The sequence below is a fragment of the Panthera leo genome, chromosome D2 (assembly GCF_018350215.1).
Source record: "Panthera leo isolate Ple1 chromosome D2, P.leo_Ple1_pat1.1, whole genome shotgun sequence".
Taxonomy (NCBI): domain Eukaryota; kingdom Metazoa; phylum Chordata; class Mammalia; order Carnivora; family Felidae; genus Panthera; species Panthera leo.
The window spans coordinates 16,634,091-16,647,241 of NC_056689.1; the positions used below are offsets into that span (position 1 = coordinate 16,634,091).

The 13,151-nt window shown below is 38.7% G+C and overlaps 1 protein-coding gene across 2 annotated transcripts in view; it reads right to left on the reverse strand.

The window, feature by feature from the left end:
• Window positions 1-625: 625 nt before the first annotated feature.
• TSNAX (translin associated factor X) overlaps window positions 626-13,151 on the reverse strand; it is a 32,124-nt gene continuing 19,598 nt past the window's right edge. For both annotated transcript variants that reach the window (XM_042907765.1, XM_042907766.1), the window contains 2 exons: window positions 5,520-5,647; window positions 626-2,480 (listed from right to left, as the gene is read on the reverse strand). In XM_042907765.1, coding sequence (XP_042763699.1) covers window positions 2,103-2,480; window positions 5,520-5,647 — 506 coding nt within the window. In that variant the 3' untranslated portion in view covers window positions 626-2,102. The remainder of the gene's footprint in view (window positions 2,481-5,519; window positions 5,648-13,151) is intronic.

The following is a 13,151-nucleotide window of genomic DNA, read 5'->3' on the forward strand; positions in this document are numbered from 1 at the left end:
CAACAGCGATGGCACCAATCCATGGGTAGTAAATACTGTTGACTGCCTACCCCAAGGCTATTTTCCCCTTCTCGTATGATGATAATGCCCTAATTCAGTTTCTTTTATTTGCCCTTCTCCTCTCAGAAAAACGGTATTTTGGTCTATTAGGTGATATCGTTCTCCTCTCCACTAAATAATTTAGAAAGATAAGAATGTCACCCAGTTTGGGTCAATGGGATGTACAGAGATGTCCTTCCTGAAGCCCTCCCTACCTCTGGACTTATTTTGAGAAATAATAAATCTTGGGGACCTGGGTGGCTCAGTCGGTTAAGTGTCCAACTTCAGCTCAGGTCATGATCTCACGGCTTGTGAGTTCGAGCCCCATGTTCAGCTCTGTGCTGACAGCTCAGAACCTGGAGCCTGCTCCAGATTCTGTCTCTGTCTCTCTCTCTCTCTCTGACACCCCCCCTCCCCCCAACTTATACTCTATTTCTCTCAAAAATAAACATTAAAAAAAAATTTTTTTTTTTAAGTAATAAATCTCCATATTAAGTTAGTCTATACTAGGCTTCCTATTTAGGCCCAAAATTCTACAACCTTTTGATTAAATATTTCTCAATATGATCAAAAAATAAGCTTTAACTTTTCTTTTAATATTTTATTTAAAGACTTCAGTTTTAAACATCTTTAAGACATTCATCAATCCATTTATTTATGTTACCTTTAACATTATAAATTTAACTTCAAGTGGCAGAAGAAACAGAAATACGTAATGAGACTATATTTTAGCAGTGTGTCTTCAAATAGGGAAACCAAAAGAAATGCTACCACCAAAACAAACCAACCAACCTAATTTATTAGGCATGTCTATGTTTTATTTTCCTTTACATGATTATTTTTTTTGGAAAATTTCACTTTCAAAGAACCAGGCCTTGCAAACAGAGCAGCTAATCTTTCCAAAAATAAAATCCAGTATCTAGATTCTCAGAACTCACAAAACCAAATGGAAATGTCTGGTTGTCAGCCAATAGTGTCATGCTCACATCAGTTTCACATCACAGGGAATAATCTAGAACTAATTTCAGTAGGCAAGTTCCAATTCTAAATATTACTAAAGACTACCACTGTTATTCCCAACTGTGTTGACAATTGTCTTATTGCTGAATTGTACATTGTAAATTTTCTTTGGCAACTTTTTATACTATTAAGTAACACAACTGGACAACTATAAAGGCTTGAATTAACTCAGTATTTCAAAAATTTCAAACTTCACTGTAATTATTTAAATGTAATTTCTTATAGATGCATCTATAAGAAACATGCCTAATGTAATAGAACGACAACAAAAGAACTGCTAAATAATCACTCCTCAAAGCTTTTCAGATGTATGTACAAGTATATAATTGAACTCAAACACCAGGGAAAATATTACGATGTTAGCTCCAATTCACTACCAGACTTTATGTGCTAAAGGATAAAAAAATTAAATGTAGAAACTAAAATCTAGGTTACCTGTTAATTTTTCTGGAAGGCTCTTTCAAATGGGTTCAAAATGGCCTAAAAACTGGCCAGAATATAGTATGAATTCTCACTATAATACTTCATAAAATTAAGTATATTGATAACTTAATAATTTTTAATTCTTATTCTACGGAATAAGCCTATTTTGGAGGCTTCACAAAATATTACCAAGAAATTTTAACAGGAAGCTCAAGTCCAGATGTGTAGCTAGGAAATCTTTTCTATATATAACAAAATCACCAACTTAAATTATAAATGGCTTCCGCTAAATACTACCACTCCACACTTCACACAACGTAAATTAAAATAGGTATGGCAAAAAGTGCGCTCCGAAGCATGTTCACGTTACAAAGATAAACGATCAACTACAGCCAGCAAAAATACAGATAGGCATATATGCAAACCTTTGTATGCAAACTTTCATGAGTAAGATGTAAGAAATGATTCGTTTCGATAATTTTATGTACAGCTTGTTTACAATTTAAAACAAGTACGACTGAAAACATTTCTATTTAAAAGCCACAATAAAGCCCCACGAGATACTAAATAACAGTCTTACAAACTGGTCTCTCAAGAGAATAACAACTGAGGACGGTATTCTAAGAAATGCCCTCTTCTTGATCGATCATTTCTGTTTTAACCGAAAAGACATCTGCCAGCATATGTTTTGGAATTTCTGAGCCTCTGACTCTCAAGGCGTAACAAGCATTCTCCACTTTGGCCAGACTTTGTTTCAAAGTATACAACTTCTTAGAAACCTCGTAAGGTCCAGTATTGCCAATGAATGAAAACCCATCATAAACCTGACGTAAAAACTGGCTCACTTCAAAGGGGGTGTCAATGTCCCCATTCCCCACACTGTTAATACACATCCGCATCAACTCTCCAGTTAAATCAGCCACTCCCAGAAGGTAATCAACAGGTGTGATTTTCAGTCTCCAAGTACCAAACTGCTTATCCTGTGCATCAGAGCAGGGCTGGTAAAGAAAACACACACACACACAAAGAAAATACAACGTGAAAAAGAGTGAATATGCATGTATCACATTCATTATAAAGTATAAAATCAAGAGCAGATCAGTCATGCTAATCTCTAAATAAAATGATCTTTTTTGCTTAATGACCATTTGGGACGCTACAAGAAGAACTCATGCCCTGGGTAGAAAGCTGAACTAAATGACTTCAAGATAATTTCATAATCTAATACTGTAGCACTTTAAAATCAACTATTCCCAACGTCACTTGACATACAAAATAAAATTAAAACATTCTGAAAACAAAGTCTGATGACTTTACTGCATGACGGTCACTTAGTTATCTAAATGACAAGTCATAAAGCCCTCTAGGTTGGTGATACACTCACATTTTCCTAAGTCCCTTACAGTCCCTTTCTGGCCTCTCTTCCATCCCCACTCAGCACTGACCATCATGATTCATTACTCTCTTGTTACGTCCTCCTCAGTGCCCTTAGATTCCTTTGTGGGTTTGTTTTTTTACTGCACCTGCCCAACAAAAACACAACCCTGCATCAATATTAAAATCTACTCGCACTAGTGCTTTATTCAAGTGGCTGAGTACCACAGAGCTAAAAAAAAAACCCCAAAAAACAGTAATGATAGTCACAGCTATACAGAATTTATACAAATTACTCACCAATCCTTTTTACTTATTCCTCTAGTTCTCTCTCCTGACTCTTCAGACACTGTTCCAAACCTTTACCAGAACTCTCCTTAGCCCCCTACTCAATCCCAAACCTCTCCACTCTGAGTAGACAATCTTGTCTACTGTCACTGAGCTGGCCATGTGCCAGATCACCTGGCACAAGCTCTCTCAATTACCTTATTCCTACAAAACAAAACAAAACCAAAAAAAACTTATTTACGTCCATATCCATCTTTACCTTCTATCCTCCAGTCTCAGATGATGAGTTGTCCCTCCTCTTGTTTGAGGTTAACTCTTCCAAATGACCTTGACCCATCTCCTCCCACCTCTTCCAGGACCTTGCTTCATAAGGTGTATGCCCTTGGGCAAGTTATTTCATCTCTCTAAACCTCAGTTTCCTCATCTGTAAAATGGGATAACAGTACCTACCTCAGAGGTTTATTTTAAGGATGAGATAACATTTACCAAGTTCTTGGCATAATGCCCAACACAAAGTAAATACTCAATAAATGTTAGCTGCTATCACCATTACCATCATGTCAATCTCCTCTTTCCACAACAATTTTTTCCTTGCTCTACTGGAGCCTTTCTGGAAGAGGAGATGCCTAAATTGTTATTCGAAGTCCATATGAGACTCAGCTAGGTGAAGTTGCAATTATACTGGAGGCCATTTTAGGCAGAGAGAACCGCAAAGGCATGCAGGTGAGAACTGTGTCGTATGTTTGAGGAACCAGTGAGGTATCTCCTTGAGTCAAGTTTAAAGTAAGAAATGGTACAGGATGACTCCAAAAGGACAGTCAGGGGTAGAAAGTCACATTAAGGAACGTGAACTTTAATCACTGAGAAATTTAAATGGTTTTGACAATATTCTCAACAGGCAAGTCAGAACAAAATACCTTCCCCTATCAAATCCCAGAAGTTTTAGCGCCAAGAATCTTTAGCACTAAAAGGAAAAACTATTTATGAATGTGGTCTGGTTTTGAAAAGCATATGTGAATATGATGACACCATAATCTTCAAATAACTTACTACCTAAATCCTGAAAACAGCGCATTTACTCTCAGTTTCTCTTGACACTCTTGCCCTGATATTTTCATTCTCGATTAGAAAGAACTTGAAAGAAGGGTGTGGTAACTTCGGATACAGGATCAAATAGGCTCTTTACTTCTTTCTGCAATGCAATCCTCACTAAACACATAAAAGACATACAGGAATTTTACTTCTCAAAAATGAATATCCTCCTTCATAAACTTCCTATAATTTTAAAAACTGAGAAAATATATACGTGGCTTCCTTAAAGTAAGTTGTATCTGTCATGCCAAATTAACTCTGACCTTTTGATGCTAACATTTTAGTTAATATTCAAGAAAACAGTATTTCTACAGCTTCCTCCATCTTCTGCCTGCCCATTCCGGCTCTGAGTAATGTTAAAAAAAAAAAACAAAAAAACAATAAAGAAAAAATTATGAAAAATAAAGACAGGAAAAAACTAATTTTATCCTTAAGTGTATTGGTATCTCAGGAAGTACCAAATATTCAAAATCTCCTCTTTCATTGCCTGAACACTATATATTGAAACCCAGCGTAAAAATAGTATTCACTTGAAAGTCAAACTGCAAAAGTTTCTCTTTTCTTAATTCGGAATAGCTATAGAATTTTCAGATACAAGTTTTAGGGACTTAGTAAGCGATTAAGAGCTCTCACTTAATATAATAACAATTTTATATTAACTGACTATTGAGCACGTATGGGTCATATGCTATATACACTGCCTAATTGAAAACCTTTCAATCAAATCCTGTAAAACACTCCTTTGAGGTAGATACTTGGTGCAAGGGTTCCTGCAGCACACTCTGAGAAACAGTGGCAGGGTGGACAAGGGCACCTGGCTTACATTTCAAAACACCTGGTTTCAAAGTTTAGCTCTGCCACACTTAATTAGTTGTGTGGCTTTTGAGAAGTTATTTAAATTCTCTAACGCCCACTTCTTTGCAAAATGAGAGTAAAAATTCTTACCTCATACAGTTAATAAAAGAATTAAATGAGATAGTGCTTACGAAAGGCCCACTGTAAATGCACAATAAAATCAAAAGTGGACTTAACAGGAATCACTTAACAGTGCTTTAGGTGAACAGCATTGTTTTCCCCCCAACATACCCATAGCTGTTCTTGTTCCATCCACTAACAAAACTATTTTAAAAGACCGTTTCCTTAGTTGGGAATCTTGGAAACCACACTCTAGAAAAGAACACTACCGTCTCAATATTCTTAGCATTATAAGCCAGCAAACCTCCTATAACCATTATACGGTTACATAAATTATATAAAAATGTGAAGTGATTTTAAATTCTTACGGTCTTATTTTCTTTTCCATATTCTTCTGTTGTAAATATCAATTGTTTATTAATTTCATCCATACTGATAAGTGATCGTGTTTTGATGAAGTGTTGAAAAGAGACTGCCTCCACATACTCCTGCAGTCCTGAAATACCAACCAAGAAAATTGCTAAGGAACAACCATTACATTAGTCAGACTGTCATTAATAAAAAAAACTTCAAATTGCACACCTAGCTCATCAAAAAGCTTAATGGATGCCTAACTATAATGGTGGCACTGGATTCAATACTTAGACTACTAAGAATTACCTGGGGATAGATGGTGGGGATCAGTACTGAACACAGCAAACATTTCTGTCACTGAACTTTATGAACAGCTCAAATACAAATGGATTCAAGTTCTTCTTTCTACTTCATGCGGCATTAGTCTTAGAAATCTACTCTCTCTGCTATGGGGAAATGTCAAAGATTTTTAGAAAAAAAATTGATTTAAGGAAAGCCTATTATAAAAATTATTAAGGCTTTAACAGAAACTATACAATTAATTTTTGCTCTCTGAAGCAACAAAACAGATAATGACTTAATCAAATGAAGCATAAAATTAAACACCATTTGGATCTTTCTTGAAATTTTAATAGGTAGAAAACACTTTAAATAATGCAGAATAAAGTGTCAAAATACAAAATACTATTTTTCTCCTCCTACTCCAAAATGGATCTAAGAACAGATAACTCCTTTCCACTTTGATAATTTAAATTAAAAAAAAGAAACAGGGAGCCTAGGTGGCTCAGTCAGTTAAGCGTCCGACCTTGATGTGGGCTCAGGTTATGATCTCATGGTTCACGAGATTAAGCCCGTGTAGTGCTCTGCACGGACTCACTGACAGCACAGAGCCTGCCTGGAAATCTCTCTCTCTGCCCCTCCCCCGTGTGCGTTCTCTCTCTCGCTCTCTCTCTCTCTCTCTCAAAATAAAAACATTAAAAAAAAAAAACAAAAACAAATGAGCAATACAATCTTGTATCAGATGTAAGTTCTACAAAATTAACACTGAATTAAAACAAATTTTGGTAAAGGTCGAAAGTAGTACTATACTTTTTCAAGTGTTTTAAAACAACTAAGTTCTAGGACACCTGGGTGGCTCAGTCAGGTAAGCATCCGACTTCAGCTCAGGTCATGATCTCATGGTTCATGAGTTCGAGCCCCACATCTGGCTCTCTGCTGGCAGTCAGCATGGAGCCTGCTTCGGATCCTTAGTCTCCCTCTCTCTCTGCCCCTCCCCTGCCTGCACGCGCTTTCTCTCTCTCTCTCTCAACAATAAAAATAAAAAAACAAACATTAAAAATATATACATGTATAAAAACCAAAGTTCTATGGCCACAATTTTCAATATTAGTTTATTCTGGCATAATCTATAAGATGATTCAGGGAAAAAGTATTTCTTAAGATGATTATCATTACTGCTGGGTTAAGAAACAGTATTCTTTGTAAAGGCTTTATTGCAGAAACAAGAGAAGAAGGAATTCTGACTCCAGAAAGAAAACTCAGGACTGAGTGGAATCCCCAGAGCCCAAGCTGTCTCCCTGGCACCTGGGAAGAACACTCCCAGCCCTGACACCGACAGTCAGGCGTGGCGGCCGCAGCGCTGAGGCTCACCCCACTGTGGTATCGTCGCATCAAATGCCGCAGCAGGGTCAAAGACACAAAAGGAAGTGGATGACTTGGTTCTGATAGCAGTAAGAGGAAACAACTGAATGAAAATATCCTGACTCATTTGGGGCCACGAGTGATGTTGAAGCAAGGTCAGAAATCGGTGCCTTTAGCTGACAGAACAGGACATGATAGAATAGGTCACTGTTTAATAAACTATAACATGCTGAGAAATGAAACAATAAACTTCAGGTTGACAGAACAGATAACATCTTCTACGTTTACAATAAAAAATATTTTTGTAAAATTTTAGTTTTAAGAATAGGTGACCACCCACTTCTCTTTCCCAAAGACAATCTGTACTTCACATTTCCTTCTAGAAAGAACTTCGTGCACACAAAAAGAAAAAGCAAAACCTAAGGACCACTCGCTGTATCTGTCAATAGGCTCTCCTTCGGTCAGCTCTTATGAATGAGCCACACAGAAGACACGTGCGCAAGGATATTCATCATTATAATCATTATAGCAAAACAGTGGAAAAAGTTTTAAAGATCAATAATAGACATCACTTGCCAATTTACCGTCTCTCAGCTCCACTATTTCGGATAATGGAGGCGGACTCTAAAACGTTTCTCCTTTGCCAGCTGGCACGATATTGAACTTTGTTGGTAGACAGCACTGGAAGGAAAGCAGAGGAGGAGAAGGCGCTCTTCCTCGTTCTAGTGTGTCCCCCCCCCAGCAGCCCCAGTGGGGCAACCTGGTGCTTGAGGTGGCCAGTAGCACGTGGCATTTCCTCGGGAGCAGCTTCCCCAGGGAGCCACCACTGTGCGCAAGGAGCCTGATGGCACAGCACCTCCCCATAGACAGCTTCCCAGAGAATGTTATCTGCTCCACACCTCAGCAAACTCCCCTGCCACCCAATGGGCCACGCCCTCAAGGGGCTGAGGGGTACACTCTTCCAGATTTGTTCCTCTCTTGGATGCCCTGGCCTTAGCCCTGGGGTAGTGGCTGTCCCTCTGATATTCCTATACTCTTTAGAGTACAATTTTCCTCTCATCAGATAATCTCCAACACAGTTAATTCTTTTTTTCCCCTCATACACAGTTAATTCTTTGTGTTAAACTTGCCCTGTTCAAATTACTGTGCGGCTCGTTTCCTGTTCAGACCCTGATGAATATAATAGGGAATTAGGAAAATAAAAAATGGTATTATTTCCCCTTTACCCCTATCATAATAGAGGAAGTACTTTATCTTTTGAGGCTGTACTGTCCCCAGGATCAGGATAAAGATGCGGTCCCAGTGGGAAGCTGAAGGCAGATTCTCCCTTCGATGCTCCACATTATTTATGTTCTCTGTCGGATGTTAATGGTCAGTAAAACATGCTCAGATCTCTCCATCTATTGGTCCTATCTCTCTTCTCCTCTTCAGAGCTACTTTCTGCCACATTCCTCGATAACCGCACCTCATACTTCTCAACCTACTTCATCCTAGTTTGAGCCCATCTCTAGACCACAACAGCTCTCACTAAGATTATACTATTTCGTAAGCTGAATGGACACGTTTTCAGTTTCAATCTTAGCAGCAGTCAGTAGTCTGACCACTTGAAAGGAGGAATTCTTTAAACAAGTTTTCATTTGGTCCCTTTGAATGCATCATCTTCCGATTTCCCTTTTTTTCTACTTCTCTGGCCAGGTCTTCTTAGTCTCTGCCTCTATCAGCCCCAGGCTCTCTCAAATTCACTTACACTTGGCTTCAGTGAACCCTGCCATCCCCCAACTTCACATCTCTGGTTCAGAGTCACATATATCTAAATACATACTTGACAATTCCATCAGAAGGACCTTAAAATCAATACGCCCAACAATGAATTCACAATCTTCCTTCCACATGCAGTCCTCCTCTTTGTTTTGCCAATTCTAAGAGTCTCCTGATCTCCCCACCCCATCCACTTCTGACCTTTTCTCATCCATTCTCACACTACTGAATATTTGCCTTTTTAATAAAGAATTATCACATCACTCTCCTGCTTAAAGCCCAAATAGCTCTCCATGGTTCTCAGAATAGACAGCAAAATCATTAACATGGCTTGTGAGACCCTGCTTAATTTCACCCTCCACCTACATCAGCCTCAACTTATACTACAGTCAAGTTATAACACACAAAAGGTTAAATTTCAAAGATGGGTACATAAGCCCATATTTGTATAATGTCAGAATTGTTCTTAAAATCCTTAAAATCAGTAAGACTTGTATATATTCTACAATACAAATTCTCCCTACAGTTAATAGAATTCACTACTTCAGTATTTCTAGGCATAACCCTGTCCCCAAATTCTTGCAGCTGGCTTACATTTCAGGGCCAGGTTACACAAAAATAGCAGTGCTTTAAATGTTAGAATCAAACACAAGTAGCAAGGCTCTTGTTCTACACATGTTAATCGACAGGGATGGGAGAGCACAGGAACCAGGACTATGTCATGTACCAGCTGAAGGTGGTAACATAAATTTCTCTGAACCTTCAAGCTATGGCTCAGTGACACCACTAAGCAGTCATTGTCTCAGCTTAATAGTGTAAGCCTGAAGGAGGATAATCACATCTATACACCTATAATCTCAAGCTGATCTGATGGTCAAGGTACGAGTTCCAATGTGCAAGTCAAGGTAGAAGATACCAGAAGTGAGGTTATCGCTTAAACTAAACCAGCCTATTTTCTATTCTCTTACAGCAATACTGTGTGCAACGGCTACTTTTAGATGTGATTAATATTTAAATCAGTAGAACTCCCGAGTAGAGCAGATTACCCTCCATAATGGGGGTGGGCGGAGGTTGTTCATCTAGTCAGCTGAAGGCCTTATGAACAAAGAACACGGTTTCCCAAAACTGCAACAGAGAAAACTTGCCTGCATTTCCAGTCTGTGGATTTCAGACTCCAGACTGCAGCATCAACTCTGTATTAAAATTCCAGCCTTCCAGTCTAGTCTGCAAATTTCATACCTGCTAGCCCCCACAATCACGAGTCAATTTTTTTAAACACATGTTATCAATCCCTCACTTGCTCTCTCTCCAGCTTCTCTGGAGAATCCTGACTGTGAAATGCTAGTAGGCAAAATGCTTAAGCTGAATTCAGAGAACATGAATGTGTCTATAATGCAAAACTTTTGTAACCTCCTTCACTTTCTGTGCCTACGGTTTTCAGTTCCTCACCTATCCTGTGCCCTCCCTTGCCTCAAGGGATTTTATATGCTCTTCCCTCAGCATCATAACACGGTCTTCTCACTCTTTCACCTAATAAACTGTTACTAATTCTGTAGGGTTCCAGGAAGTATCAACTTCTGAAGAAACTGCCTCAGACAACCCCCATTCTAAGCCAAACCCCTATTAGATGTTCTCCTAGTACCGTGTGCCTTTCCCTTCTAGCACTAATCAAAGTTGTATTTCAATAATGTAAAATTCCTTATCTAATACCTAGCAGTATCCCCTGCTAGGAGGGCAATACCACAACTACCTTGAGCACAGTTCTATCCCTAGTGCTTAGCCCGTCTTGCACAAACAGACACCAAAAAACATGATTAAATGAGGTAGATCCATTTCTGAAAAACTATTTAATAATTTTTGATTATGTTTTATAAGAACATTCAATTAACAAGGAAGTGCCCATTCTGGGGGAAAACCCCATAAAATCATAGAGAAATAAATAAAAAATTAAAATGTAATACACATGCAGTGATTACAAACAGTGGGAAACAGGAAACCTGCTACTTGAAACAACATCTGGAGGGGTGGCACCTGGGTGGCTTAGTCGGTTAAGCGTCTGACTTTGGCTCAAGTCATGGTCTCACTTGAGACCAAGTTCATGAGTTCGAGCCCCGCATCAGGCTCTGTGCTGACAGCTCAGAGCTTGGAGCCTGCTTCAGATTCTGTGTCTCCCTCCCTCTCTGCCCCCTCCCCCAGCTCATGCTCTGTCTCTCTCTCCCTCAAAAATAAATATTAAAAAAATTAAAATAAATAAAATAAGTAAATAAAACAACATCTGGGGGCACTTAGGTGGCTCAGTTGGTTGAGCATCCAATTCCTGATTTGGGCTCAGGTCATGATCCCAGCTGTGTGGGATTAAGCCCCATTCAACATGGAGCTACTTAAGATATTTTCCCTCTCTCTCTCTCTCTCTCTCTCTCTCTCTTCCCCCACACCCCCCCCCCCACCCCCGGCTCACACTCTCCCTCTCTCTCAAAAACAAAAATATTTAAAGTTAAAACAACATCAGAAGGATTCTGACCACCTCAGCTCTCTAAACAAGGTGGCTTAAATCATTCTAGTGATTCTAGAACAAATACCACTATATTATTTGCTTACAAAGATCAGCAAGGGCAAATCATGTCAAATCATGTGAAAGAACTTGATCCTGTTCAAAACTGAAATTCTAGGACCTTCTTCATGATGCTTAAGGATAGCATCCCAGAGTAGATGTCCCTTTGTTTAGAAGTCCTTTAAGGAGTGGTGGGAAATGAAATGGAAAGGGTAGAAATGGAGCTAAATTTAGTACAGGGACCATACAGATGAAATGCCTTGAATAGTCAAAGAGAAATAATTTTAAGTTTTATCGCTCAACAATGGGAGGGGGGGACAAGCAGTGAAATAGCAAACCAGTATTTTAAAAACTATTCCTGGGGCACCTGGGTGGCTCAGTCAGTTAAGCATCCAACTTCGGCTTGGGTCATGATCTCACAGTTCGTGAGTTCGAGCCCCACATCGGGCTCTATGCTGACAGCTCAGAGCCTGGAATCTGCTTCATATTCTCCGTCTCCCTCTCTCTCTAACCCTCCCCTGCTTGTGCTCTGTCTCTCTCTCTCTCTCTCTCAATAATAAATAAGAAACAGAAAAAAATTTAACAGAAAAAACTATTCCTGATTCTTAATGGACTTTCTTTAACCAAGATGCTATCTATAGTGGTAAAACCACACTCCTCTGTGACTGGAAAAATATATTTGGCAAAATTCGTCAGTTGTACAGTTGTTTTATCCACATGAGCCCACTCAAAGCATGGAAAACCGTTCCAACGAATACATTCTTAAAATGATTTGTAGTTAATAAAATCAACTAAGTCCAACCAACTCCCAGGCCTGTCCCTCATTTGTAAAACAGAAGTACTAGATACAATGATCTCTACGGTACTTTTCAAATTCAGAATGGTAGGAACTAATCTTCCTAATGACATGTCAAAAAAAAAAAAATCCATTTAGTGAAACTAGATTATATGGCAACAACACAGAAACGTCATTTGCTTCTGCAACAAAGCACTGTCGAATGACGTAAAAATCAGTAGTAAGCTGTTGCTAAAATGTTTGCATTCTTACAAATGAATGCATATGCAGTAGTATTAAACTCACCAAATAGAGCAGACGACATAAAACTAACCATTTTAACTATTTTTAAGTGTGTAGTTTCGTGGCATTCATTCACACTGTGGTGCAACCATCACCACCATCTATTTGATCTTACAAAACTAAAACTCTGTACCTGTTAGATAACTCCTCCTTCTCCTTTCCCTCAAGCCCCTAACAACCAGCATTCTTTTCTCCATCTCTGAATCTGACTATTCTACTTACCTCGTGGAAGTGGAATGGTATGGAACTTATCCTTTTGTGGCCGGCTTATCTCACTTAGCACAAGGTCCTCAGGGTTCATCCACGCTCTAGCCTGTGTCAGAATTCTCTTCCTTTTTAGGGCTGAATAATACTGCATTGTATGGACATGTGAAATTTTGTTTATCCATTCATCCATCAATGGGTACTGAGGGTGCCTCCACCTTTTGGGTATTGTGAATAATGCTGCTATGAACAGAAGTATACAAACATCTCCCAGTCCCTGAAGCCTCCAACAAAACTTTTTAAAAATATAAATAAAATATTAGTAGCGGCTTACTAAGTCTTGAGTGTCAGTTATACAGAAGATAATGTATCTGGTACTTTACATCCATCTTTTTAATGTTCATTATAACCTTA